Source organism: Vidua macroura, chromosome 2, assembly GCF_024509145.1.
Source record: "Vidua macroura isolate BioBank_ID:100142 chromosome 2, ASM2450914v1, whole genome shotgun sequence".
NCBI lineage: Eukaryota > Metazoa > Chordata > Aves > Passeriformes > Viduidae > Vidua > Vidua macroura.
Genome location: NC_071572.1, coordinates 97,149,181 through 97,173,855, shown reverse-complemented (window position 1 = coordinate 97,173,855; position 24,675 = coordinate 97,149,181). Strand labels below are relative to the sequence as shown.

The 24,675-nt window shown below is 41.2% G+C and overlaps 1 protein-coding gene across 1 annotated transcript in view; it reads right to left on the bottom strand.

The window, feature by feature from the left end:
• Nucleotides 1–11,726, bottom strand: part of FREM2 (FRAS1 related extracellular matrix 2) — a 119,345-nt gene extending 107,619 nt beyond the window's left edge. Inside the window, exons 1-2 of the mRNA XM_053971801.1 lie at nt 6,578–11,726; nt 2,857–2,946 (exon numbers count right to left, since the gene is read on the bottom strand). Of these exons, the coding sequence (XP_053827776.1) occupies nt 2,857–2,946; nt 6,578–11,726 (5,239 nt within the window). The remainder of the gene's footprint in view (nt 1–2,856; nt 2,947–6,577) is intronic.
• Between the last annotated feature and the right edge of the window lie 12,949 nt (nt 11,727–24,675).

Here is a 24,675-nt window from a genome sequence, read left to right as displayed (position 1 = left end):
GTGAGAAGATAAACAAAATTCCAAATCCACAACAAATATCACTCCGGAGCAGTTTGGTGACTCCTTGTACTTGGTCTCCAGGCAATTGCACGAAATAACAGCCTTGGGCCCCAGTCAGACTATTGTCATTTAAGAGGGTGACAAAAGAGCTTCTGCATTTGTTTTCATAGGTCACGGCAGATCAGCATGGCAGATCAGCCACCAAAAGACAGACCTAGAGGAAGCCATGCTCTTCTCCTATTTGCAGTTCAGAGACTATAAACAAATATCACAGGACATGAGAAAAGTATTTTACAGGCAACACTACAGGTCTGGGTAACACTACACTAATTCGTGTCACATGAAAAGAGCAGGAAGTGCTGTTGTATGTGTGTGTTCCCCCTGCTGAGGCATGAAAGCCTAGAATATATAAAATACTTGGGTTGCAAGATGTGAATTATTTTAGGGTTTATAAGTTATTTGAAATTACATTAGCTGAATTATACGAACGCACATTCATTCATTGAATCATGTTTTGAAATACTTCTTGATTTGAACCAGATCATTCAGGGACTATTGCACAATTCAGTTTAAGTGAAGTCCCATTTATTTAACTTATAGCATTAGGCACTTCAGGGTAGCACAAACCTGTTACTACTGCAAAAATCTTGATACAGGAGATGGAAGTCTGAAGTGTGGCTTTCTACAGGGGATGTTGATCACCTGTGCTCCATCCTTCACTCAGCTCTTGTGTGGAGTCTCTTAATATGATTTGGCTTAAAATCAAAAAAAAATCTTAAACAATAGCCCTGGTACAACTGAAAGTCTGCCAAAATACATCTGAGTTGCAAAACACTGGCTTTGAAGTCTTTCTGAGGAGGGTAGAAATAGAAGTAGATTAAATTGCTGGATTTTTCATCCATTAGAGATTCTAAAGACATTGCTAATAAATTTGAGCTATTTCAGACAGACAACTATTAATGTTTTGATCATGACTTCATCAATTTTAAATGTCTTTACCGTCTTCAAAATCAGAAATACTCTGAAATGCAACACAGCTCATTTTTCTGTCAACAAATAGCCTCAGCACAGCAAAAACCATCTTATCATCTAGCTAAGCAGTGTCTATGACAGTAATGTCATAACTTCCAAAGCTCTAAAAAAATCAGCAAGCACCTTGTTATCATGATTCTTTGTATTCTGAAAAATAGCATGCTGTTACAATTGACAGGCTGGTACAACTCTGCCAAATAGAAGCAGATGTGACAGGTAAGCTTTCCAATAAAAAAAAAAAATTCATATATTAGGTGCAATTCACTTTGACTACTTATTTGCCACTGTGAAGTGTTAAATAGCACAGAGACAAGTCCCACAAACGTTGGTCTCTCGAGGGGCAACTCAGTTTGAAGAACTGATGTTAAACAGCTCACTGAGAGCAAACTTTCAGTAGCTTTAATTACTCCCATCACACAAAATCTTGAAACAATATCAAGACTGAATATTTGTTCATCTACTAAAAGAATAACTCAAAAATAATGAACAATGTGGTGACACCTGTTATAAAAAAGTATTACTATGAAAAAACAGCATCCCGCATTCCATTTTACGTACCTTTAAGCTTCTCTAACCTACATCTCAGTGAAAAAAAAAACATTTATGGAAAATAAGTCGAGTGTTGCAAACTCTTATGTCACTACCTGGTCTTTAATGTCACAAAGATTAGCAAAGAAATTTCCAAAAGTCTTGAAAGGTAGTGTTTCCTCTGTGCTTGTCCAGCACAACAAACAGTAAAACATGTTTTAATATCCCACTCCAGCAATGGTAGACAGTGACAAAACTGTCCAGTCTGTGACAGACAGGACAAATTCCTGTTCACTGATCATAATACCCTTAATTGGCTATGCTCCTTGTGAAGCAGTAACACAAGCTGTGTACATGAGCTGACAGTCAGCTAACTTGAAGCATTCTTTCTAAGAAGTTTATTATTAAAACAGCTAATAAAATTCATTGCCAGTTACTCATAGAGCTATGTATCCCATATTTAAAAAGGCATTAAAGTAACATAATCTAGCCACCTGTTACCACACAGAGGAATATCTACATTTATGAATATCCACATTATGTCAGACTTTGGATGGGGGGAAAAAAGCCTGTTGATGTATTTTACTTACTGTTTAAACTGTTTTTTGTGCTTTTAAAACAAAACAAAACAAAACAAAAAACAACAACATAGTTCTCCCTCAAATGAGTACATGTCAGTATTCTCAATTTTTTAAAGATAATTTTCTTTTGCATCCCCCACAATCACAGAAAATAGTATTAGCCAGGAGAATTCACACCAGTTGCCCGACAAAGATCTTTGACAAGCCATTGAGGATTCTGTTATGTTAAGTACATAGAATAAAAACTTGAACTCTACACAACAGGTACATGTTTTGATATGAGTAATGTTTTGATATGAATTATCTTAGAACTGGAACCTTTAAAAAGATGGACAACAACAACCATAAATGAAAAGTTTCTCAAAATAAAGACTTAGGAGAATTTATGTGTGAAGAGCCTGGATAGGAAATACAAAGGTAAAACTAAAGAAAGTAGTATCTGAGTATAGAAGGTATCTGAGTAGACTTACAGAATTTCACTTTCTTGATAGAGTAGGTTGAGGTTTTTTCATTAGGTGCAATCACCATTTTATGGACACCTCTCTTCATAATCATCAGAAATAGTTCAAAATATAGGAAAGCCTTAAAATAAATCACATTCCAGGAGATAACACAGACTTCTCTCAATTAAATTCGACATTCTTCAACTCCCAAAGCATACTTAAATTCTTTGTCTTTAAATTACAAGAAAAACTGAGATTTTAGGGGTACTCACCACTGTCTTCAACCAAAAAATGAAAAATGTCACTGGTGGCATTGTCACTCCCTCGTAAAACATAGCATATCTTCAAATCATCAATATCAGCTGGAAAGAGGAAAAACAGACTTTATTTTAAATTATGAAGATAGGAAACCTTTTTTAGAAAAACTTGACATGTATTAAATAGTTTAGCTTCAACAAGAGAGAAGTCAAGGTCCCACAGCGGAGCTCAGGAATTTCAGTATTAACAATGTTGAAGTTTTACAGATATCATTCATTCTCTCTCCCTTTACTTCCTCCTCCCCAGGGCTCTTTTTCTTTTAAGCTGTATTTACAAAAATAACTGAAATAAAATTTAAAAACGCGGGCTTGACAGTCAGAACTACTTCAGATTTTTAGTGGTTCATTTTCCTAAACAGAGGTGTATCTCCACGAGGATATTGATATGGATTCTGTCATTCCTCAACTTGCAAAGTACTGCAGAGGGCAGTTACAGTGATTAACTGTTTTAAGAATTGAAATAGATGCAATTAAAGTAAACAGAAATTACTTCAGTAAGGAAAGAAAAACTGATGTAGAATTTTGAACCAGCAGTTACCATAAAGTATGTAAAAGATAAACAAATATTTGTTAATATTTTTTTTCTGGTTTCCTTGAGTAGTGATGAGAAACATGTATATATATAAAAACTAATTTTTGTCACTTTCTTTGAAGGACTGCTGTTGGTAAAACCCCAAGTCTGATACTTTTTTCAAGAAAAAGTGTTAGAAATTAATCACATTAAAGTGGAGCTCAAGTATGACCCAAGTTCTCCTCTGAATGTTAGGGTGGATGCATGAGTAAAAAAAACTCAAAAGCACTTTTGTTAGAGCTTCACAAAATCTTCAGTTTCAAAAGTAACCAGACATCTTTCAGCGCAAACAAGTTAAGAGCATTATCAGCAAATATATGTAACTGAAGAATCTCTTCCATAAATGTTTGAAAGTTAAAGATCAAAAATTCATGGGGCCGTAAAGAGGATGCAAACAAATACTTCTTCTTGCCAGTGGAGCACATAAATCTTTCATCTGGCAAACACACAAGTACTCAGCTCTGCTCACGTGGGTAGCTTTATCAAAATCTCTGGTTCCAGCATACACAAAGATAAGCACTTGAACTGGTGTTGGCAGGACCAGGATCATCTCATAAGAAGAAAAGGCCACTTGCCATCCAAAGATCTTAATTTTGTCAAAATAATTGCAAAGAATAACCTGTTTTCTGTTCCTTAACAACCTGTTTGGAGTCACTTGGGCAAGTCTATGCTTTCTTTCCATAGATGATTAGGTTGTGCTAGCTATATCAAAATTTGCCTAGTTTTAAGCACAATTCATAAACATGTAACTACAGTGCCTGATAAAATTAATTGCATGCTGGAATTCTCCAACATAATTTTGAAATATATCAAGCATAATTTCCTATTTCGAAAATTATACCCACTAGCAGAAAGCTATGTTCTAAACAATTGCTCTGCCCTCTCTTTCAGTGACAGGAATCTGAAAAACCAGACTGTTCCTGCTGCTTGCACACAATGAATCTTGTTACCCTACTCAAAGTGTTCAGGCTGCCTGTTCATATAACCACAGGAACAAATCCAAGAAATGGGAGTTTGAGTATGGACTTCACAAACTAGCAAGCAGCTTTCAAAATTTTTGCATGATGTCCTGAAGAGCTTCATTTGACTTCAAAGTTGTCCCAGTTTTGAGTAAAGATAGGATCAAATGACCTCGAGAAGTCCCTTCCAACATAAACTGGAAGACTCTAATGAAGTTTTACAGGCCCCTAAGAATGCACGTGTTGATGAAATTGGAACTATTCAGCATTTTGAAAGAGTGACACATGACAGGATAAGAGGCCTAAAGAGAGGGGAAGATCAAAACATAAAAAGAAAGCATGTAACAACAGGTCCAATAGGCAATGCAGAGGCTTCCCAAAGTCCTTGGCAAAATCTGTGCTTACACTGGGATCATAATGAACATGACAAAAGAGGGTCTTGTTTATTTCTGCCCTGAACATTAGACAATTACTTGTCTCAGTGTAGCTTAAGCATGACCATCTCGAAGGCCAATATTATTGAAGAAATGTGTCTTTTTTAAAAACACCCTTCAATCCAACACAAAATAAGAGTGCTTGTGCTAGTACTGTGTGTGAAACTGTGAAGTTACACCACTTCCTGGGGATCCTCACTAGCTTTAAAACCAACCTTTCCTAAGGGCTGCATGCTTCTTACTCAGCTTGGGCAGCCCCAGCATATTAAGACAGCCTTCATGCTGTGTGGCTGGACAGCCAATTCAAGTAGTAACTTCATTTTGGTCATCAGACAAATGCACACCCAGCCACATGGCACAGGAGGGAATGGCACCTCTCCCAAATGCTCCACATCCTCAAAAAAAAAAAAAAAAAAAAAAAAGGATATCACTGTTCCTCTGCTTCCAAGGAACACCTGTTCAATTGTTCAATAATTACACATTCTTCAATGTAGGAGAAAACCCACTAAAATAAGTGATAATCTGTTTATTTGCTCACTCTCTTTGTCTTTTGTTTCTCACTTATTCTGACAACACTCTCAATATTACTTGCAGCTCAGTACTGAAACCTTACATTTAAGGAACTGTGATGGTCCCCAAAGCTTGGACAGTTTGGTGTCTTCTTATCCTCTTTTTTGCACTAGTACTGCAAAACTTAAGACACTTCATTCATTGCAAAGTTCATCAAGCCTATTTGAAAGATCTGGTACATCTGACAAGAACATTGCTACAGACAAGACTGTAACAGGGATATGTACCAGTATGGACTCTGTGAAATGAAACACAGCCAACTGCAAGTGTTCACCTCAAGCCTTTCCACCTACACAGCCCAGTCTAGCCATTTAACTCTGAGTGTCCATGCTGTTGGTGTTGTTTGCTCATTCCACAGCTGCAGAAGGCTGCAAAAAAACCTAATTTCATTGTTAGTTAACTAGCCATTAAGTCACTGTAGAGTAACATGGAAAATTCTCCAGAGAATAGCTAATGCTCCCATATCAATTAAGGTTACTTCACAGCCTCGGGTTGAAGGTTTATTTCAGAATATATGACATGTGTGGTTTTTCCCCTATTTATAACACCGAATGTTTTGGTTCCATGTAAAAAGTGTAAGTACCTCTAACATAATTTTAAAATGTTTACATTACCTTTTAATTTACCACAAATACTTTGTGGTAAAGATTTGTGTAATTAAGGCAACAAATGTACTCATAATATATTATTTCCCACTGGTGGGGAAAGGATTTTGCTTTTACAGTTAGGTGTGCTCAGACTGTAGAGCAACTGATATCCTAGCCATTAGTTAATAATAGCTTGGCCACTCCCATAGCATTTTCTAAATAAAACTGGTTAAAGAAAGCACTGTCTCTTAAGATGTACACCTCAATTCTGTTATCCAGCTTTTATCACTATGACTGACAGAAAGTGCAAATCACAGTTATTTGGACTAAGCTCTCCAAAGAAATGAAGCTCCTTTAATCAGTGTTTACCCAGCAGACCACATTTCCTGTTTAAAACTGTCACGGATGTAATAAAATTAAACAGATGTAAAAAATTATGAAGCCATTATAAATAAGCTCATTGTTGCAAAGTCTCTCCCATCTATTACTATAGAGTTTAGCACGAAAAATAATGATTCCAGTGATCTAAAGAAAGCACATGAAGCATTGTAGTACCTTGGGTGAACTGGCTGATGCTATGGTTGCCTTTCCCCAGGTGAATCAGGAAGCCATGGCGTGGACCCTCTGTGATTCTGATCTTAAGAGTAACATGTAAACTGTCCCTGTCTTCCACTTTCAGCACTTTGTTGGTAATCAGAAACCCGATGTGACCTGTGGCCAGAACACGGAGAGTCTGAGCACCCTTATTTATTACAACTTGAGGTACACTGTTGTCCACAGCCATAATTCGAATCTTCATAGTCTGAGGTTTCCTTGTTTCAAACACAGTGTTGGGGAAAACATAGAAATCAGTATGAGTGCCATCTGTAACAGTGAAAGAGAAACTGTCCTCAACTGATTCCGAGCCATCATGTTTGTAGCTAATTAGATTTTCATTCAGATCTTGTTTAGTGAAGGTGGTGACTGGTTTGGAGTTATTGAACAGGATCTGGCCATGAACTGGAATTTGAGTGATGATAAATTTTAGCAGTGCATCAGGTGTATCTCTGTCTTCGGCAGTCAGTTCAAATGGGGTTATCAGTTTGTATTCATTTTCACTCACAACCAGGTTATGGATTGTGACAACAGGTTTCTTATTGTCCACATCACTGATAGAAATTCTGAAAGTACGAAACACAGGGTTATAGCCATCAGTCACCTCAAATTCAAAGCTGTCCATTTTCACCTCATCTTCTGAAGTATGAATGTAATAGATTTTATTGCCTGCTAACAAGAGTTGAGTGAAAGTGGAGATGGGTACCCCAGGCTGATCTGTGCATTCAAGATGACCACGAACAGGTGGTCTGGTAATGGTGAAAACTAAGTTCTCATCTGGACTATTCAGGTCACTGGTACTAAGCAAATCAGTAGTAAGGGTCACCTTTCCCCCTTCTTTCAGAGAAACTCCTTTGCTGATGACATCTGGGAAGACAATATCAATGCTGCCTATTGTCACATAAAAGTAGCGGTCAATGAGAGGATTTATTCCATCTGTCACATCAAACTTGATGAGATCACGAACTCCTTGTTGGCCAAAATGCACATATCGAATCAAATTTCTATCCACTTCATCTTGGGTGAAGTTCATTCCCTGGGTGATATTTTCAATTCCACCTGAAGGCTTTATTCTCTGTAAGAGGCCTTGTCCTGGCCCATAAGTTATAATGTATGTCAAGGTTTTGTCTTCAGAATCAAGATCAGTAGCCTTCAATATTCTGTTATTAAAAGTTCTAGTTTCCCCTATTTCAATCTCCAAACCATCATTGATGGCCATTCTGGGTGTCTCATCATCTACAGGAATAACCATGATGGGTACCATTTTCCTAACAGTGTGTTTACCATCCGAGAGCTGCACCTCAAAACTGTCCGCCCTGGTCTCAGAGTCATCATGTTCGTAGAGAATGTTGGAGCTCTCTGTTATCTGATCCAAGGTGAAGCTCTCCACTAGGACAGTTCCATTGACCAGCTGGTTCACAATGTGGCCGTGCCTGGGAAGCCTGGTGATTGTGAACGTTAACTCATCAGCAGGGACATCCGCATCAACTGCATTGAGGATAGGGGTATCAATCACCAGGCTCATGCCTTCCATCACAACAAACTCTCGGAGGAAGATTTCAGGCTCTTCGTCATTGATCGGCACAATAACAATGGGGAAGAAGTGCCTCTGGGAAAAGTTAATGCCATCAGAACAGCGCAAAGCAAATCTGTCTTCAACAGGCTCTACACCCTTATGTATACTCTGGACATAAAAAATGTGCCCTTGACGGAGGTCCTTCAAGGTAAAAGCACTTATAGCTACACCTGCCCTGGATTTTTCAGATCCTGGGGCAGGAGAGATGTTCTCTACATACCCAGATGTGGGCTGAACAACAATTGTGCATAGTATATCATCACTAGGAGTATCCACATCTTCAGCTCTGAGGTGAGCAAGAGTAATGATCCGTTTGTCACCTTCCGTCACCGTGAATTGCTCCCCCACAAAAATTTCTGGAGCTTGACTGTCAACAGGAAGAATGGTCACCAAGACTGAAACTCCTTGAACAATATTGCCCCTGACACGCCACTTCTCAGAGAGGTCAGACAAGGTAAGGTTGAAAGCATCCTCTTTGGGCAGAAGGCCTATTTCGCCGCCGGTATGAGCATATACCACAGCACCATCCAGCAGATCTCTCTGGGAAAATCTCTCTGCAGGAACCCCTTGAACCAGGATGCTCCCATGCTGAGGAGGATCCTCTACAATGAAGGTCAACATAAAGTCATCTGTATCCTCATCCGTGCCCTGAATGACATTAGCAGTGATTTCAGCAGCACCATTCTCCAGCACATCTAGGTATGAACCAAGAGTGCCCGGGGGCAATCGTAGCGTAGGAACCTCATCATCAACTGGGTGCACACTCATTTTCAGTGTGATGGGCACAAAATGAACCCCATCACTCACATCAAGCCTGCAGGTATCACTGTTGGTCTCAGCACCACTGTGCACATACACCACCCTCCCTTGTCTGATATCCTCCAGGCCAAAGATACCGCCTGGAACCAGACTGTACCCAGAGAGCTGCAACTGGCCATACCGAGGAGCCTGGGTCAGGATAAATCTGAGATGGGCAAGTTCAGTGTCCGTGTCACTGGCATCCAGCTCAGTTGGACTAAGGACATGGCTGCCTCCCTCAGGCAAAGTGAAGCCAGTATTAGTGATTTCGGGAGGCTGGTTATCCACAGGCTGTAGGTAGATGGTGAAAGTCCCTTTGGCCACATTGCCAGCCGCATCTTGCACTTGATACTGGAACTGAATCAAATGAGGAGCCACCCCCAGCTCTTCTTGTGGGGGGCGGTACGAGATCTTGTGATGGTTGATCTGGGCTTGGGTGAAATGCGTAACTTCCACAGAGTGATCCTCAGTCAGAACCAGGGATCCAAGACGCGCTCCATATGCGTCAGGAGGGTGGTTGGAGTCAGTGTCAGTGGGAGGCTGGATTACTGTGTAGCGAAGTTCACGGTCTCCTGAGTCCTGGTCTGTGTAACACAAGTGCTTCCTCCGCAGGGGGGTCACCTGCTGCTCTGCAACTATTAAATGCAGGCTGCTGCTACTATGGAGCTCGGGGGCTAATCTGTCTACAGGATGTACCCTGATCACAAAAGTCTGTGGTCCAGAGCGGTTGGGTGGGTCGTTGTCATCCTGGACTCTAAAGATGAACTGGTCCAACACAACCCCAGGGCCAGGGCTGTGAGCCCCAAAGTGGTGGTAAAAGAGACGCCCTTCCACAATGTCCTGTTGCAGCCACTCTCTCACTGGCTTTTCATAGATGAGGGAGCTCCCTGCTACACCTGGCACCTTCCTCCAAGAAAAGCCTTCCTCTTCTTCCTCCTCTTCCCAGCCAGGAGGTGGCTGTGCCTGACGGAGCAGGAGCTGCCCAGCTGTGGGGCCAGACTCCACTGTGAAGAGCAGGATGGCATCCTGCGAGTCAATGTCAGTGGCACTAAGAGCACGGGTGGTGATGGGCACTGTTTCACCCTCAGCCATGGCAAGCCCTGTATTAGCATTAAGTAGGGGTGGCTGGTCATCAGTGGGCACCAGGGTAATGGGGAAAAGGAACTCAACGCGGTGGCGAGAGCCACCATCTTCCAGCCGCAGGACAAGGTTGTCACTGAGCGGAGACTCGCTGCCATCGTGCTGGTAAATGACTCGACCTGCTGCCAGCTCAGCCACTGTAAAGTGTTTACGAGGGGTAGCAGGTCCTGGGGTGTCCTCCAGGAGAGTGAGGTGGCCATGCCTCAGCCCTGCTACCACACTCACCCGTACCTGCTCAAGGTCATCCTCATCACTGACCACCAGGTTGGGGCTGGGACCTGGGCCCGAGAGGGGCCTTGACTGCCCCTCATAGAGCACGAGACCGGTGTTGCGGGTCACCACGGGTGCCAGGGTGTTCATGGGCTTCACCACAATCACGAAGGCAAAGGGCTCTGAGGCAGCACCCTCTGGGTCCAACACTTCCAGTTCAAGCTCAAAGAGCCTTTCCCGATCAGAGTCCTCCATGGGTGGCTGATAGGCAATGCGCAGCTCCCGCACATCCCGCTGGCTGAAAGAGGTGACAGGCAAGCTCCGGTCGTCTGTGCTGACCATGTGGCCTTGGCCAGGACCAAAGGGAGAGGTGATGTTGAAGAGCAGTAGATCGGGAGGTGACTCTGCATCCTCAGCTGACAGCATGTCAGGCGTGAGGGCGGTGAGCACAAACTGGTCCACCTCCATCATTAGCATAGCCAAGAAGCTGGGTTTGGGGGCCACATTCTCACTCCCGGCGCGGATCCGCACCAGCACCTGGAAGTACTCGCGCTTCAGCAGTGCCCCGCCGCCCGCCGCCTCCCGCAGCTCGGCCACCAGCGGCACCAAGTCGCGGTTCGGGGAGCCGCCGGCGGCCGTGTGCCGGTAGCGCAGCCCCAGGCGCAGGAACTCCTCGCAGTCCCACATCAAGGACGGTATCGGGCCACCCCCCGCCGCTTCCCCGCCCCCGCCCGTCGCCGCCGGCGGGTAGTTGAGGATCTCTCCGTAGCGGGGCAGCCCGGCCAGCAGCGGCAGCAGCCCCACTCGGCAGCGCTGCCGGCCCGGCTCGAAGGCGAACTCCAGGCTGCGGGCGTCCAGCGGGTTGCTGGTGCCCCGCAGGCGCTCCACGGTGAGGGGCAGGTTGCGGGTGACGATCTCCAGCTGGGTGAAGAGCACCTCCACCTCCAGCACCAGGGGCAGCACCAGGGCGCGGCTCGGCGAGTCGTAGCGCAGCTGCAGGCGGACGCGGTCCCGGGCAGGGCTGCGGCCGCCCAGGTGTGAGTACTGCACCTCGCGGGCTCCGAAGTCGCAGGGGAAGCGCCGGGGGCTCAGGCGGCCCGGGCGCTGCCACAGCGGGTCGTCGTCCAGCACGGTGAGGTGGCAGCGGTCACCCGGCTGCACCTGCAGCACCAGGTCCCGCGCGGGGTCCAGCCAGGCGGAGCGGCCCAGGGGCACCCGCAGCCCGCGGTTCGCCACCACCACGGGGTCCGCCTCCGGCGACCACGGCGAGGAGACCGCATTGCTGCTGCCTGGAGGGGGCTCCGCCGCCCCAGCCCAGGCGCAGCCGGCCAGCAGCAGCAGCAAGCCGGCCTGCAGCCACCGCGGCCCGGCGGGGAGAGGCTGCATCGTCCTTGCCAGCGGAGCGAAGCGTCGGGAATCTCCGGCAGCGGCCGAATCGCGGCCCCGGTTCTGCCGCCGGCGCGGCGCCGCTCACTCCGCGCACACGCTGCGCTCTGAACGCGCCGCGCTCCGCTCCGGAGGGGAGCCCCGCGGCCCGGCAAGCCCCGCCCCGTGCCTCCGAGCAGCCAATGGGCACCTGCAGGGGGAGAAGCCGCCTTGCGCGATTGGACAGAGCTGCGTGCCAATCATGCAAGTTACGAGAGGGGCAGGACTCTCCTTCCCTCCTTCCCGCGGCCGCCCAACAGGTTGCGGAGGAGAAGGCGCGGGGCGAGCGGCGGCATGAGCCCCGGCGGTGCGGGAGCGGGGAGGTGGCGGGCACGGATTGCTCTGCTGGTGCCAGCGTGGGAGCGCACCTCTGTCAATCCCGGCAGCGGTGGGAGCGCACCGCCGCCTCCTGCGCTGCGCTTCCCCGCTCCCTCCTGCCCCCCCCCCCCCCCGGGGCAGAACTAAAGCTGGGCTGTTCCCCGCTCGCCGCCGGGCAGTGTTCGGGGCTTCCCTTCGCATCGGGGTGCCGGGTGAACGCGGGGCGGCGGCGGTGCCGCCCGGGTTCCAGCGGCGGCAGGAGCGGGGCTGCCCGAGAGCCGGGTCCCGATGGCGGGGAACGGGGGGGCGACAAAAGTGCCCCAAGGAGAACGGGACGGGTCACACGAGGGCAAGCGGCCCGGGCCGGCGGCGGAGCTGCCTGCCGGCACCGCGGTTCCGTGCGCCACGAAGAATATTGGATAAGTACCTCGGGAGCAAAGCGCATCAGCTGGCACCGGTTGGTGCCCAGTGTCACTCCTCGGAGGCGGCGAGTCACAGCAGCGGGTGAATGAAAGCCTCACGGTACCTCTGCCACCTTCTGCCTTAAGTTAAAAGCACATTAATGAGACCCCGAACTTGGAGTTCTTTCCCATTAAAATTCCCGATAGCAGGCTCTGAGTTTCGATTCAGCGTGTCTCACAGTTGCTAACATTATGTTTTTTATGAAATGTGATCCGCACGCTGGTTTGAGAAAGGTTTCCAACAAAGTGAAAAATATGACAAAGAGACAGATTCAAAGACAGCACAAGCCTGTCTCGGCATTTGTGTAATTTTTTTATTCCTTCTTCTAAAATGATCTCTTCAGTATCCTTCAGTGGTGGAGCAACATTATGGCACGCGATCTTGCTTTCTGTATGGCAAAACTCGAGTTTGGAATTTGAATTTTGCAGAGTGGGCTAAGCTACATTCACATTTAAGTATTCTTTCTAATAAATCAGCTTGGTTTGGGGTGAGGGGGACATCAGTAGACATCCACATTCAGTTCTACAGCACTGGATTATTGTAATTTGTGACATATTTTTATATTCTATTCCTGACATACCTATGGAATACTGCTGAAAGCTATTTTATGAAATAAACCAATGCAATAGACTTATGGACTTGGATGCTGCTGCAGGGAGTAGTAGTTCTAGTAATCTACCAAGTTAAGCAATATTAATACCATTTGCCTTCCCCGATGAGACATTCACCCTGGACTTCAGCAATGAATGTCTTATTTGTAAGATTCAAAGCAAAATATTTCAATTGAGTCCCAGGCATCAATGACCAAGACATTCCAAATATTAATTTTTTTTTTCAGATATTTTGCTGCCTTTGAAAAAAAGAGAAATAAAAAAAAATAGTAAAGGGATGAAGTTGCCCCATGTCTCACACAGAAATTTCTTATTTTCCATGGATATAGGCTCTGGTTCTTTGACCTTTATCTCCATCACCAAGTAGTAAATCTCCATGTACAAACAGAAGTCCACTTTATTTTTAAGAGTTGCTGTCTCATCAAACAAGTCAGTGAGCTCTTGTGCCACAGTCCAAGTACAAAGTGCAAGACTTGGTTTATTTCTTCTTTTCACAGAACAACATAAATAAAAATTCCAGATTATAGAATTGATGAGAATTTTGAAAGTATTTTCCTTGGATTGTGCCAACACTTGTGTTCAAATTGTACCTGAAGAAAATTCATCTTGGCTAAGTTTTGATCTAATAACACAGATATAAATCCAAACTGTTTTCCTACCAATTGTTCCTGAAGTTAGCATGGCAAATAAGAATTAGGCCCAATAACAAGTCCATTGACCTTTTAAAATAAATTTTTAGTGAATAAAGGAACTGGTATTTGACCAGGCGAAAAAATAAACATATCTTAGCATGAAAACTTGCAGTTTTGCTATATTACTAAACTTTATTTCCAAGTCTAAATAGAAACAGAAAGATTTAGAGCACAGAAGACCTCCTCATTTAACACAGCATTAATAAATAAATATCTTAAGACATTTGTTTATTTTAAAAAGTGTGCAAATATATTCTTATTTTAAATGCAACCCTTCCTGGGGGCATTTGGTTTCTGCTTTTGATGATGAATCACAGATGTATATTCCTTACTTGAAACCTACACAACTCACAATCCTGTGTTAAACAAACAGAAGTTTACTGCTCTCCAAGTCTTCATTCAAATGTATAGTTATCAAAGACTGCCCTCTGTTGATAAGGCATAATCTTAATTTTTAAACAGTAGTGATGCCTGATTTTTGTTATTATATTACTTTTTCTAGCTGTTCTGTACTAAACAGTGTAAACAATTCCAGATATGCTCTTCAAATAAGTTAGTAAAAATGAAATTATTTTGGTTCCTAAATACGGGTAAAGGAGGCAAAATATGGCATACAAATGTCAGCATTTTTTAATATTTTCCAACAGTGTGAGTATTTCATAACTTTCAAGTGCAAAAAGATTTGCCAAAGTGTCTTTACTATCTTGCTAAGGAAATTAGGAGAGCAGGAGAAGAGAATGGAAAGAGCAAGTGACATTCATGGGATATTTGTATACTTAATTGCTTGTGTAAGTAAATTTGCTATTACAATTCAACTCTGAAGGCCATGTAGAAACAAGGTGTGCAGTATCTACTGTGTCTCAGAGCAAATGTCCATAATTCATAGTATGGCAAGTAATTTGGTGTTCAAAGACCAACGATCAAATTAGTCTGCTGAAACATAGTAAGAATTTGAAAATTTTAAAACAGCCAGCTGTGAGAGAGTTTCAGTTGCCTGTGTGTTGCTGTACTTAACCAACAACCTTTCTGTTGCTTCCATACTCTTTTTGTTCTCTTATTTCATTAATTAATTATTACACAAGTGGCTATTTAGGAATTTTAATACATGGGGTTTTGCCTAGGTTATGCAGGAGTGTTGCTAAGCTGTAACTTTCAGTCTTTCTTTTTCTGCTAGGTATCTCTAGAGGCAGAGAGCTGCCTCAAGAGTCCTCCCTGAAATGTCTTCTTTACCTTTACATTCTGTAAATGAAGCATTGTCTTAAACCTGTTCTCCATTTCTTTAATAGTCATGAAAAAGTCTAAAAGTCTGTTTCTAAAAGTTCAAATATCTATTGCCATGCAGGCAGAGATGTTAATGAAAAGTCCAGGACCACTAAATGTGGCATCCACAGTTTATTTCCCATTGCTTTGTGGTATGAAGAAATGTAACTGGTTTCTGTCAGAATAAGGTTTCACTTCTTGACTAGTGAAACTTACACAGTCTGTTCTCAAAATTGTTTTGGTTTGATGCTGGGATGAGTATAGTGCTGGCTTGTACATTTCAGGTACTTACAGTAAATGTGACCACATGGCCAAACCAACACTGATTCCAAAACCCAATCCAAAATCACCCTCCATCTTTCTAAAGTTCTTAGATTCTTGTCATATTAGCTTATGATGTTTCTTCTGCTGTTGTCTCAGTAATTGTTTTCACCTGTCTGGCATTAGTGCTCTGCCCACCTGTCCTGGGCACTCTCCATGTTTCTCTTTTTACTTCCACCTTGGCTCTTTGAAAACCTACTTTTCAAGTCAACCTTCTTCAAGCTCCTTCCCAGTTTAGATCTCATCAGCAGCAATGTGTTTTCCTTTATGCTTTTTTCCTATGCCTTTTGATCACTCTTACTCTTTTTGTCTCAAAGCCAAAATACAACTTCTTGATCTATGAACAAAGGGGAATGACTTAGTAATTTACTAGACTAAATAAGTTGTTCCGTTACCTATAGTTTATGTCTTCTGTTTGGACTCTGAAGTTTTTTTACTGTGATTATGGAATGTATAACATTATTTTTAAATGTACACTGACACACATGCCTGTTCTTTGATGTGTAATGAAGGCAAGTAAAAAGACACTATAAACAACATAGCTGTTTCCAAAAAATATTTAAAGACCCGAGTCTCTCTCAGATTTCTCTTGGATAAAATTGGTGAGGGGTTGGAAATGTTGTGGAAATGTTGACAGGAAGTGACCAAGTACTGTCACAGTGACAATTACAATTTAGTCTCAATGTACAATCCAGAATAGGTAGTTTTTTGTGGTTATGTATAGTGTTAGTTATATTTTTATAAATTATAATTATAACTGAAATTGTGTTATCAACAAGGAATTATTGGCAAAACAATTCATTCTAGCACAAATGTTAAATGAAGTTGAGGTGAAACTTTTTGGAGTACAAACTGACTACAGTTTAATATCTTTGCTAATGGCAATATTCAGTTCAGTGTTAAGTTTATGATTTTAAGTTTATCCCCTTTTGATAAGCAAGGGAAGACTTTTACATAAAAGTAATACTCTTAATTGATTTAACAGAAGTTGCTATGCAAAAATTAGAAAAGCCTTTGACCACATAAGCCTGTATTTTATTCTGGCCTGCCCTAGAAACAGAGCATTAGGAATATTTGTCCCAAAATAATTTTCTTATGGTAAATTTGTGAAGTAGTTTGAGAGAGAAATCCATTAGTTCCTGTAGAATGAAGCTGTGCATGCTGAAATTTAGTTCAGAAAATGATCTTCCTCCATCATGGGTTCCTATGGTTAATCATTTTGTGTATGTTTCATGTTTAGCTGAAAGACCAGTGGTGAAGGGAGACTGTATTGTACCGAGGGCTCACATCATGTTAAGATGTTTCTTTAGAGTAGTGATCTCAGTGGTTGTGAGGCTTTTATAACATAAGCATGATATGTTATCAAAACAATTGCAGCAATATCTAGATGAATGTTACTATCTTTCACATATATTTTGGATGTCTGCTGTTTTTATGGAAGGGGGTATATTTGTCTGTGGGTGAGTTAATTTATGAAAGTAGTGCAGTGATTCTGCAGCTGACAGAGGATTATATTTAGTAAAAATATTTAGAATTATTTTAATTTGTCTGAGCAAAGATGTTGATTTCTGCCTATTAATAGAACTCTTTTCTATCAACTAAATATTTTTATACACACCTATACTATAAACGTGACATACTGCACATTTTATATATTACGCAGTCATGTTCCATGACAAAGACTGTTGAACTAGGTCCAGAACTTCAGTCAAACAAGCTGTCAGGTATCCCCAATTTCAATGCTTTTAATAATTTAGGATGCTATGGTATTTGTTATAAAATGTAACAAAACGCTTTTGAAGAATGATCCTGCCATCTCTGAGTTGACCTTGGATAACTATTAAAATTGCATATCAAAGGCTGAAGAAATTGCAGTTTAATCACTTAAGATTCCCTTCAGTATAATTTTTTTCTGTCCTGCTTTATAAAATAAATTTTACTTAATCTTTGTAGCTTTGGTTGTCATAACAAAACCACCCCACACAGGCAGTTTCGCCATATTATAATTCAAACAGTATCTCTGCCATATATACATTTTCTTGTGACTGTAAACTACTGTTCTTTATGTTAGACAGCCAAAGGTTGGAAAGTAAATGAGAACTAAGCCTTAAGACTGTGATGAGGACAAGAACCAGCATCCTCCCTCCCTCTTCATATCCAGGTAGTGATATCAACCACTTACTATGTTTCCTTTCTCCATAGAGATTTCCCTGAGTTAGCCAATGTTAACTTTACTCCCATTTTACATACAACTGCAATAAATACATCTTAAACTTTTGGATCTGATACTGTGACTTCCATTTAAATAAGCCTCATACTGTCTTCAGTGAGTTTTGCCAAGACAAAAATCACAGTCCGTTTAAAATATGATAGATGAGGATTTTATTAATATACAAGTCATATGGATGTAGGTGTCTGTTCATCTGCATACTTATTAAAAGTTAGCATTTTTGTAATGTTGCAAGTTGATTTCCAGATTTTCTGTAAAATTGTTTCAAACCGGTTCTCCAGGACTTTCAAAAGAACCGTCAATTTGTGTCAGCATTTACTATGAAATAGCTATTCTGGAGCAAAACCTATTGAACCAGTAGATTAAACTGATTTTTTCTTGCTAGGATTGCAGCTGTTCATCACAGAAGAAATATTGGTTAGCCACTAAGAATCCCAATTGCAGGTTACATTGCATTTTAGAGGGAATATTTTTGAAGGCGTGGATAAGTACTTAGTGCCTAACTTCAAGCAACATAGACATTAACTGGAAGCCAAAGAACAGCTGGGATTTGTGTTTGGAGAGGGATATTTGCAGCACCACTGAGGTTCAGGTCTCTCAGAGGAAGTGCTCAGCACAGAGCTGGGAGCATGCAACTGGCTGCCCTTAACCAGAATCCTAACAACCTAAAAACTTGGGCACAGCAGTTTCAGATTTCCCATCTCAATTATGTATGTGCTGGTTGTGAGAGGCAGAATATGGCTGCCTAAGCTGAACAATCCTTTGGTACATACCCCTTTTTAAACTGAAATTTTGTAGTTAAATGAGTTTATAGCATTTTGATAAAGGAGACAGTCTTGCAAATGCACATTGAATAAGCATATATGAGATGTGTCATTCCTCACCCCTTTGGACATAGAAAGACTGCATTCTGGCCATTTTGGATGTCTGACTTAGACCTTGCACCTCACTTCCTCTATTGATAGCATGTTGAATCAGGGTCTATCAACCCCGTGATAGGAAGAGATTTAGGAATCACTTATTGCTGCCTTTATATTAGAAATTGAGACATTTTGACAGCTGTCAGATACCACTCCTCCTATAATAAGTGAAGTGAGGTGGGGGTTAGAGATATCTCATCCTGTGAAAGGTGCTTAAAAAGTGCTTATGTCTTTCCATCCCTTTTATGGAAAGTTTATGTTCCTGGCTTACACTAGGTGTTTAGATCCTAAATTTTCAAAATTAAATGTGAAAAAGGCCACTCCACATTACGAGAGATTCAGAAGCCCTAAGCCTGTTGCCTCCAGGACTCCTATTTTTAAATTATTTAAAAAAATATTTTTGGATGCACTTTCAGAAGTTCTGCCACTTCATCTGTACTCATATCCCTGGAGGAGCCAAATCTGAAGTATCCTCAAGCTAGCTTCTGATGCAGCTCTTTTTAATGCTGTGATATGGAGTGGAATCCAGAGCCCAGGTGTTTTACTGTGTTCAAAGGTGCTGTGACCTTTGAGATTTCTTACTGGTTTGTTTACAAGAAAGCAAAAATAGTTAACTGTCAGTTTCAGAACATTGCCCACCATTCTGATGTCTCTGTATAACACAACTTTGGTTATAAACCAGGTTTATCGAGTTTAATCTCTGACAAGTCCAATGGGAACATATTTAGCCAAACGGCACAAAATAGAGAGAGCAAGTAGAATTTTGCAGTAAGAGTTACTGGACATGCCTAATGACTGAACACTCAACAGCTACCTTTGCCAGTTTTAAAAGCAGTTAGCTATAAAACTTATTTTCTTTCAAAAAAAAAGGCCAATTAGCAAACATACACTTACCAATAATGAAGGTCAGAGGCCACCAGTATCTGACCCACCATAAACTTTACTCTTGCTGCAACATGTAAACCTGCAGCTAAGCAGGTAAACCAAGAACTGCAGCAGGGGCCATGCAACAGCACTGCCAATTGCCTTAGATAGCTAAATAAGTATTTGCAGTCAGATAACCTTAGTATTTGCAGTGTTTAGGCTATTTCCAAGCATATTTAGGGAAGTAAAATTGGCAGCTTTATTTGAAAAACTCTCAGCTGGAAGGTGAGGTGTATGTGGTTGGTACACATGTTAGATCCACTGTCCTCAGAATATTTTTGAACTGCACCACCATCAGGTCTTTTATGCTCACTGTATCTCTATAAACGGTGCTGGGACTTTATGGGAGATGTGTGCTTGACCTACAGCCTTGTGATTGCCCTGCACCCAAACAGGCACCTTTGTATCTTTGCACCATTGCCAGACATGGCAGTTTTCCCCATTACTTTTTAAGCCTTTTAAGAAATTTTTTTTTTTTTTTATTTTTTTTTTTTTTTACATCTGTTCTGTGCCCATTGTGGATTAAATCCCACCTTCAAGGTCCAAGTCAGCACTAAACACATAAAATATATCCATGGGAGAATTCTCCCTCCCCAGGGTTTCTCATCTATGAAAGCATTTGAATTAACCAAAATTCTCATAAAGCAAGTTGCCATTTCTCTGTGCAGTATTCCAGGCCATTCATTTATGTAAAAAACTTACTCACTGTAATGTTATACCTTTCATAATATGTCTAGGTTTAGGTTTGCTTTTCTACACCTTACTGTAGACTAGTAAGAGGTCAGTAGTGAATACAGCACAATGTTGCCTTGAGCAGTCATTCCTTGTTCAGAACCCATTTAAATGCCCCAGAAGGTTTACATTGTTTTGTCTAATAAAATATTTTGGACTTGTGGAAGTTAAATTTCTTCCGTCACTATCACAAGTCATTCCTTGTTCAGAACCCATTTAAATGCCCCAGAAGGTTTACATTGTTTTGTCTAATAAAATATTTTGGACTTGTGGAAGTTAAATTTCTTCCGTCACTATCACTTAAGTTTCTCAAGTCTGTAACTGAGAATTTTCTCATATATCTGTTTTTCCATAACTACACCAGGACTTCTCAGTGATTAAATTTTCAGCTGAGAAGCAAATGTTTCTTTCTCAGATCTTAAACCAGGCAGTCCAGAATATTGTAAAGCAACAGAAGCAATAACTAAAACAAATGGTCTGAAAGAAAATAAAGAAAAGGATATGAGTATGATATCTGCTGAAAAAAATCCCAAAATATATACACAAACAACTGAGTCCCTGAAGATCTCTCTCCAAAATAAAGTGTCAGTGATCATAGACCATCCACTGTGATTTCATTGTTGTTACTGGATTTATATAAAACTTTTGAATAAGACTTTGAGTTGTTTGCCATTATGATTTTGAGTCTTTATGGTCTGTTTTAAGTAAGAGGTAAATCAGCTGGTAAGTACAAATAAACTGGTTATTAGAGCACTTTCTTCAGAAATACTGGAGGTTGATCTTCGACTTTTTGACTATCAAAGAGGACTTAAAATGTTCCTCTCAATTACTTGAACTTCCAGCTACAGAACAGTTTTGAGATCTGTCCTTCCCAGTGAAGCTAGACTAGCAGGGAAAAGAAAGGAAGGGCTGGTTACTCTCCCATCTAATGACTCCACTCCCTTACCTCAGCCCTGAAAATTAGACAAGACACAGGAAAGAAAGTAGAAATATTCTTTGGAGCTTTTCTTGCTGTGTACTTCACAAAAACCATCAACCCCCTTCAAGTGAGTGCACTCCCCCAGGATATCTGGGAATTCAGATGAATGGAAATGTCTCATTATACCTGACTGCGGATGCCTCCAGTGAAGGTTCTTCTGTGCTCATCACTCCAGGCTCCTTTTGTTATCAGTAGAAAGAAAAGCTGCTTTAATTTGCAATTCATCTGACCTACCTTGGGTATCTACTTTAGAATAAGATGAATAATACTCTGAAAGCATCTCTGTCTCCATTTACTACAAGAAAAGCCTGGGTGAGTAGGTCAGGTGCGGTACAGGGGTGAAAATAGACAGACACTTCTAAAAAAGCATCCTTTCTATCCTGAAAATGGGAACATTGGAGACATGAGACTGAATTGCCCTTTATCAGTGCTGAGCAATATACAACAGGGAACCTGAAATCGTTGCTTGTATCAGAGGCCTAATGTTTACATATCTGTGGTTTTCAATATTTTCTCCTATATGCTACAAAGTAGCAATAATAGCACTTAATCTTTGAAGGGGACAATATGTTAGAAATTCTGAAATGCCCTGAAATTACAGTAGTCAAAGTACATATTTCTAAAGAGAAGCAAAACTTTTTTTTGACAGTAACTGATGAAAGACATTGAAAGACAGTGCATTTCACGTTGTTTTTCCTAATTTTGTGGGTTTTGCAGCACTCAGGTGCTACACCATATCTGTATTTTTGCCCATTATTCCACACAATAGCTCAATCTCCTATAAACTATATTTGATATTGAATGGGATAATCTACTGCGCCAACACAGATCTTGTAATAAATACTTTTCCAAGACATGTATACATATGAATATTATGTGTATACATACTTTGAATTAAGTTGTATTTTATAACTTGTTATATTTTTCACGAATATTTCATAGGATAAAATGTTCAAAGGTAAACAGCCATGGGCACTTAAATTGTTTATGTTTATTTTGTTTTTTTTTTGTTTTTTTTTTTTTTTTTTTGTAAATATGAAGCAAAATTGCACTGTCTCTTTTCTGAACACTTGAAATACAGTTTCTGACTTAGAGAGCTTCAACAGTTTAAATATTACATAGAACTTTTACATTAATCTCTCTAAAGGATTAGATCTTTGTAGTAAAAAAAATCCTTTTTTTTTTTTTTTTCAAATGTTATAGCTTCTTTGGTAAGGATCTTATTTACAAAGCATTGAAGCTTAGAACCTATGTCATAGGTCTCTTCCGATGCCAGGTGACTGGGTGTGAGCTGACCTTGGGAGCACCTGGTTCAAGGTCTGGCAGCAGTCCAAAGTATGGTTAAATTCATTGTTAAAATGGTGTTCAATCTGACATTGGTCCATCAGGAAACTTTCCCTATTTCTGAAACAACAGCTAAGGAAAGCCAGTGCGTTGTCATTCCTTTGATATATTCTGTAGAAATATCATCATATGGGTAGCTTGCTGCCAGACATAACTCTGCTGAGTAGATAGATTATCATGTACACCTGAAAATGAAGCTGTAATATTCAGTGGTCAAAGCCTGCAAGTGCTGTTCAGGAAAGATTGTGGTCCAGCCTTATCTAAGATAATTCAGTTTTCTTCATCCATTTGCAACTTATGACATCTCTTTTTTTTATATTATTATTATTATTATTATTATTATTCAGGATGCAGTGTTAATTTTGGGCTTGGTCTCTGATCTAGGGCAGTCTTTAGGATCTCAGTTTTGACAGAAATAAATGAAGTTTAAGCTTGTATATACATTCATGGATTCAGCCTTTCATCCTCATATTTTTCCAGTGCCTAACCTTGTGAAGAGCCCATCGGCCTACTTATCAAGAAATAATCAGTAAACTGTAGGAAAAAATAGGACTAAAAAGGATGTCAGGTGGTCAAGTAGTCCACCTTCCTGCCTTAGGGTGGGATTAACTCAACCTAGACCAAATAGCTATTTGTCTAATCCAACAAAGCAGATTGCCTGGGGAGGCCATGCAATCCCTGCTAGTCAATCATAAATAGAGACAATGCAGATCAAAACCTCTCACTCTGCCTTGGAGCAAGCATGCACACGTGGTGCACTCAAGGAAGGACAAGCTAAATCCCAGGAGATCTTTAATGATACAGTCTAAAGGCTGAGATATCAGTTAAACTCTCTGATGGGAAGAGATCCACCTGACATGGCATAGGAGAGACTGCAGCAATTCAGAATGTTCCTGTGCCAAAACATGTATTTCTACCATACAGTCTTAAAGAACATTTATTTACATAAAAGAAACAAAACCAAGACAAAAATAATGTTCTTTTCCATCACTCCCTTTTAAAATAGTCAATACATCTGAAAATAAGGGTGTTAATGGAACATGTGCTGCTTTGGGAGTGGCTTCTTCTGTAATAATCTGGCTTTGTATGTGTCCATGAAGGATCAATGTTGCTCTCTAACACTTTGTGTTAGTAGCTCTGTTAAAATTTGTTTAAAGATAATGCAAATTTATTACTGTGTTTTGCAGAAATGACAACACTGTGCTTGAAGGCTGCTGTTTTAAATGTTTTGGCATTGGTGCTCAAGGAGGTCTGATTGAAATAAGGAGAATACCTCTGTTTTACCACTAACTGAACTTTTTCTGTCTATTTAATTGCTGTTTCTAGTTATTGGTACATTTTCCTAGTTCCTACATTTCATACCTACTTCCATGGTTTTCCAAACAGGACTAACAGGAATCTGTGTTTCTGTTCAGAAGTGTACTCCTTGGGTGGTTCTAGGCAGGCCTCTTGTATTAAAAAAGGGCTTTTGCACAGGAAAAAAAATCCAAACAAGTGGTAAAATACAGGATCTAAAATGAAAATGTAATAGAACGTACAAGAAATGAAGCCTGTTTTATATGAAACATAACTTTTATGAACAGTAGAGGTACAGGACTCACTACACACATGGAGTTATATTCACTGGCAAGCAGAGTTTTCTTATTTTTTCCTTCAAATTCTAAATACATTTATCTGTATTAGTGTCTTCCACTGAAAATACAATCCTAAAGACAGAAGAGTAAACAAAGATTTCCTAATCTTGCTAAGATTCAGTGCAAATATGTGGTTCAAGCTGTATTCCAGAAGTGCTGTCTAAGACTCTTAGATGCATATCTTAGCACTCATGCTAAACTCTTGCATTACAGGCCACCTAAACAGTGACATCCTTTTTTCTGGCTGGAGGGGTCATAGGCTTGTCCTGTAGTCCTTCCAGGGCAGTACTGCCAGAATTTCCTTTAAAGCATCTGAAATGTGCCCAATATGTGTCCAAAAGGCCATAGATATTCCTAGAAGATCCTCGTAAGTCACAGCCAGTATGACCAGTAGACTAAGGGCTCAGGAGGGAACTGATTAAACTCCCTTCCACCCAAAAGCACACACATAGAAACATCCCCCAGTTTGATCTATTTTTATTT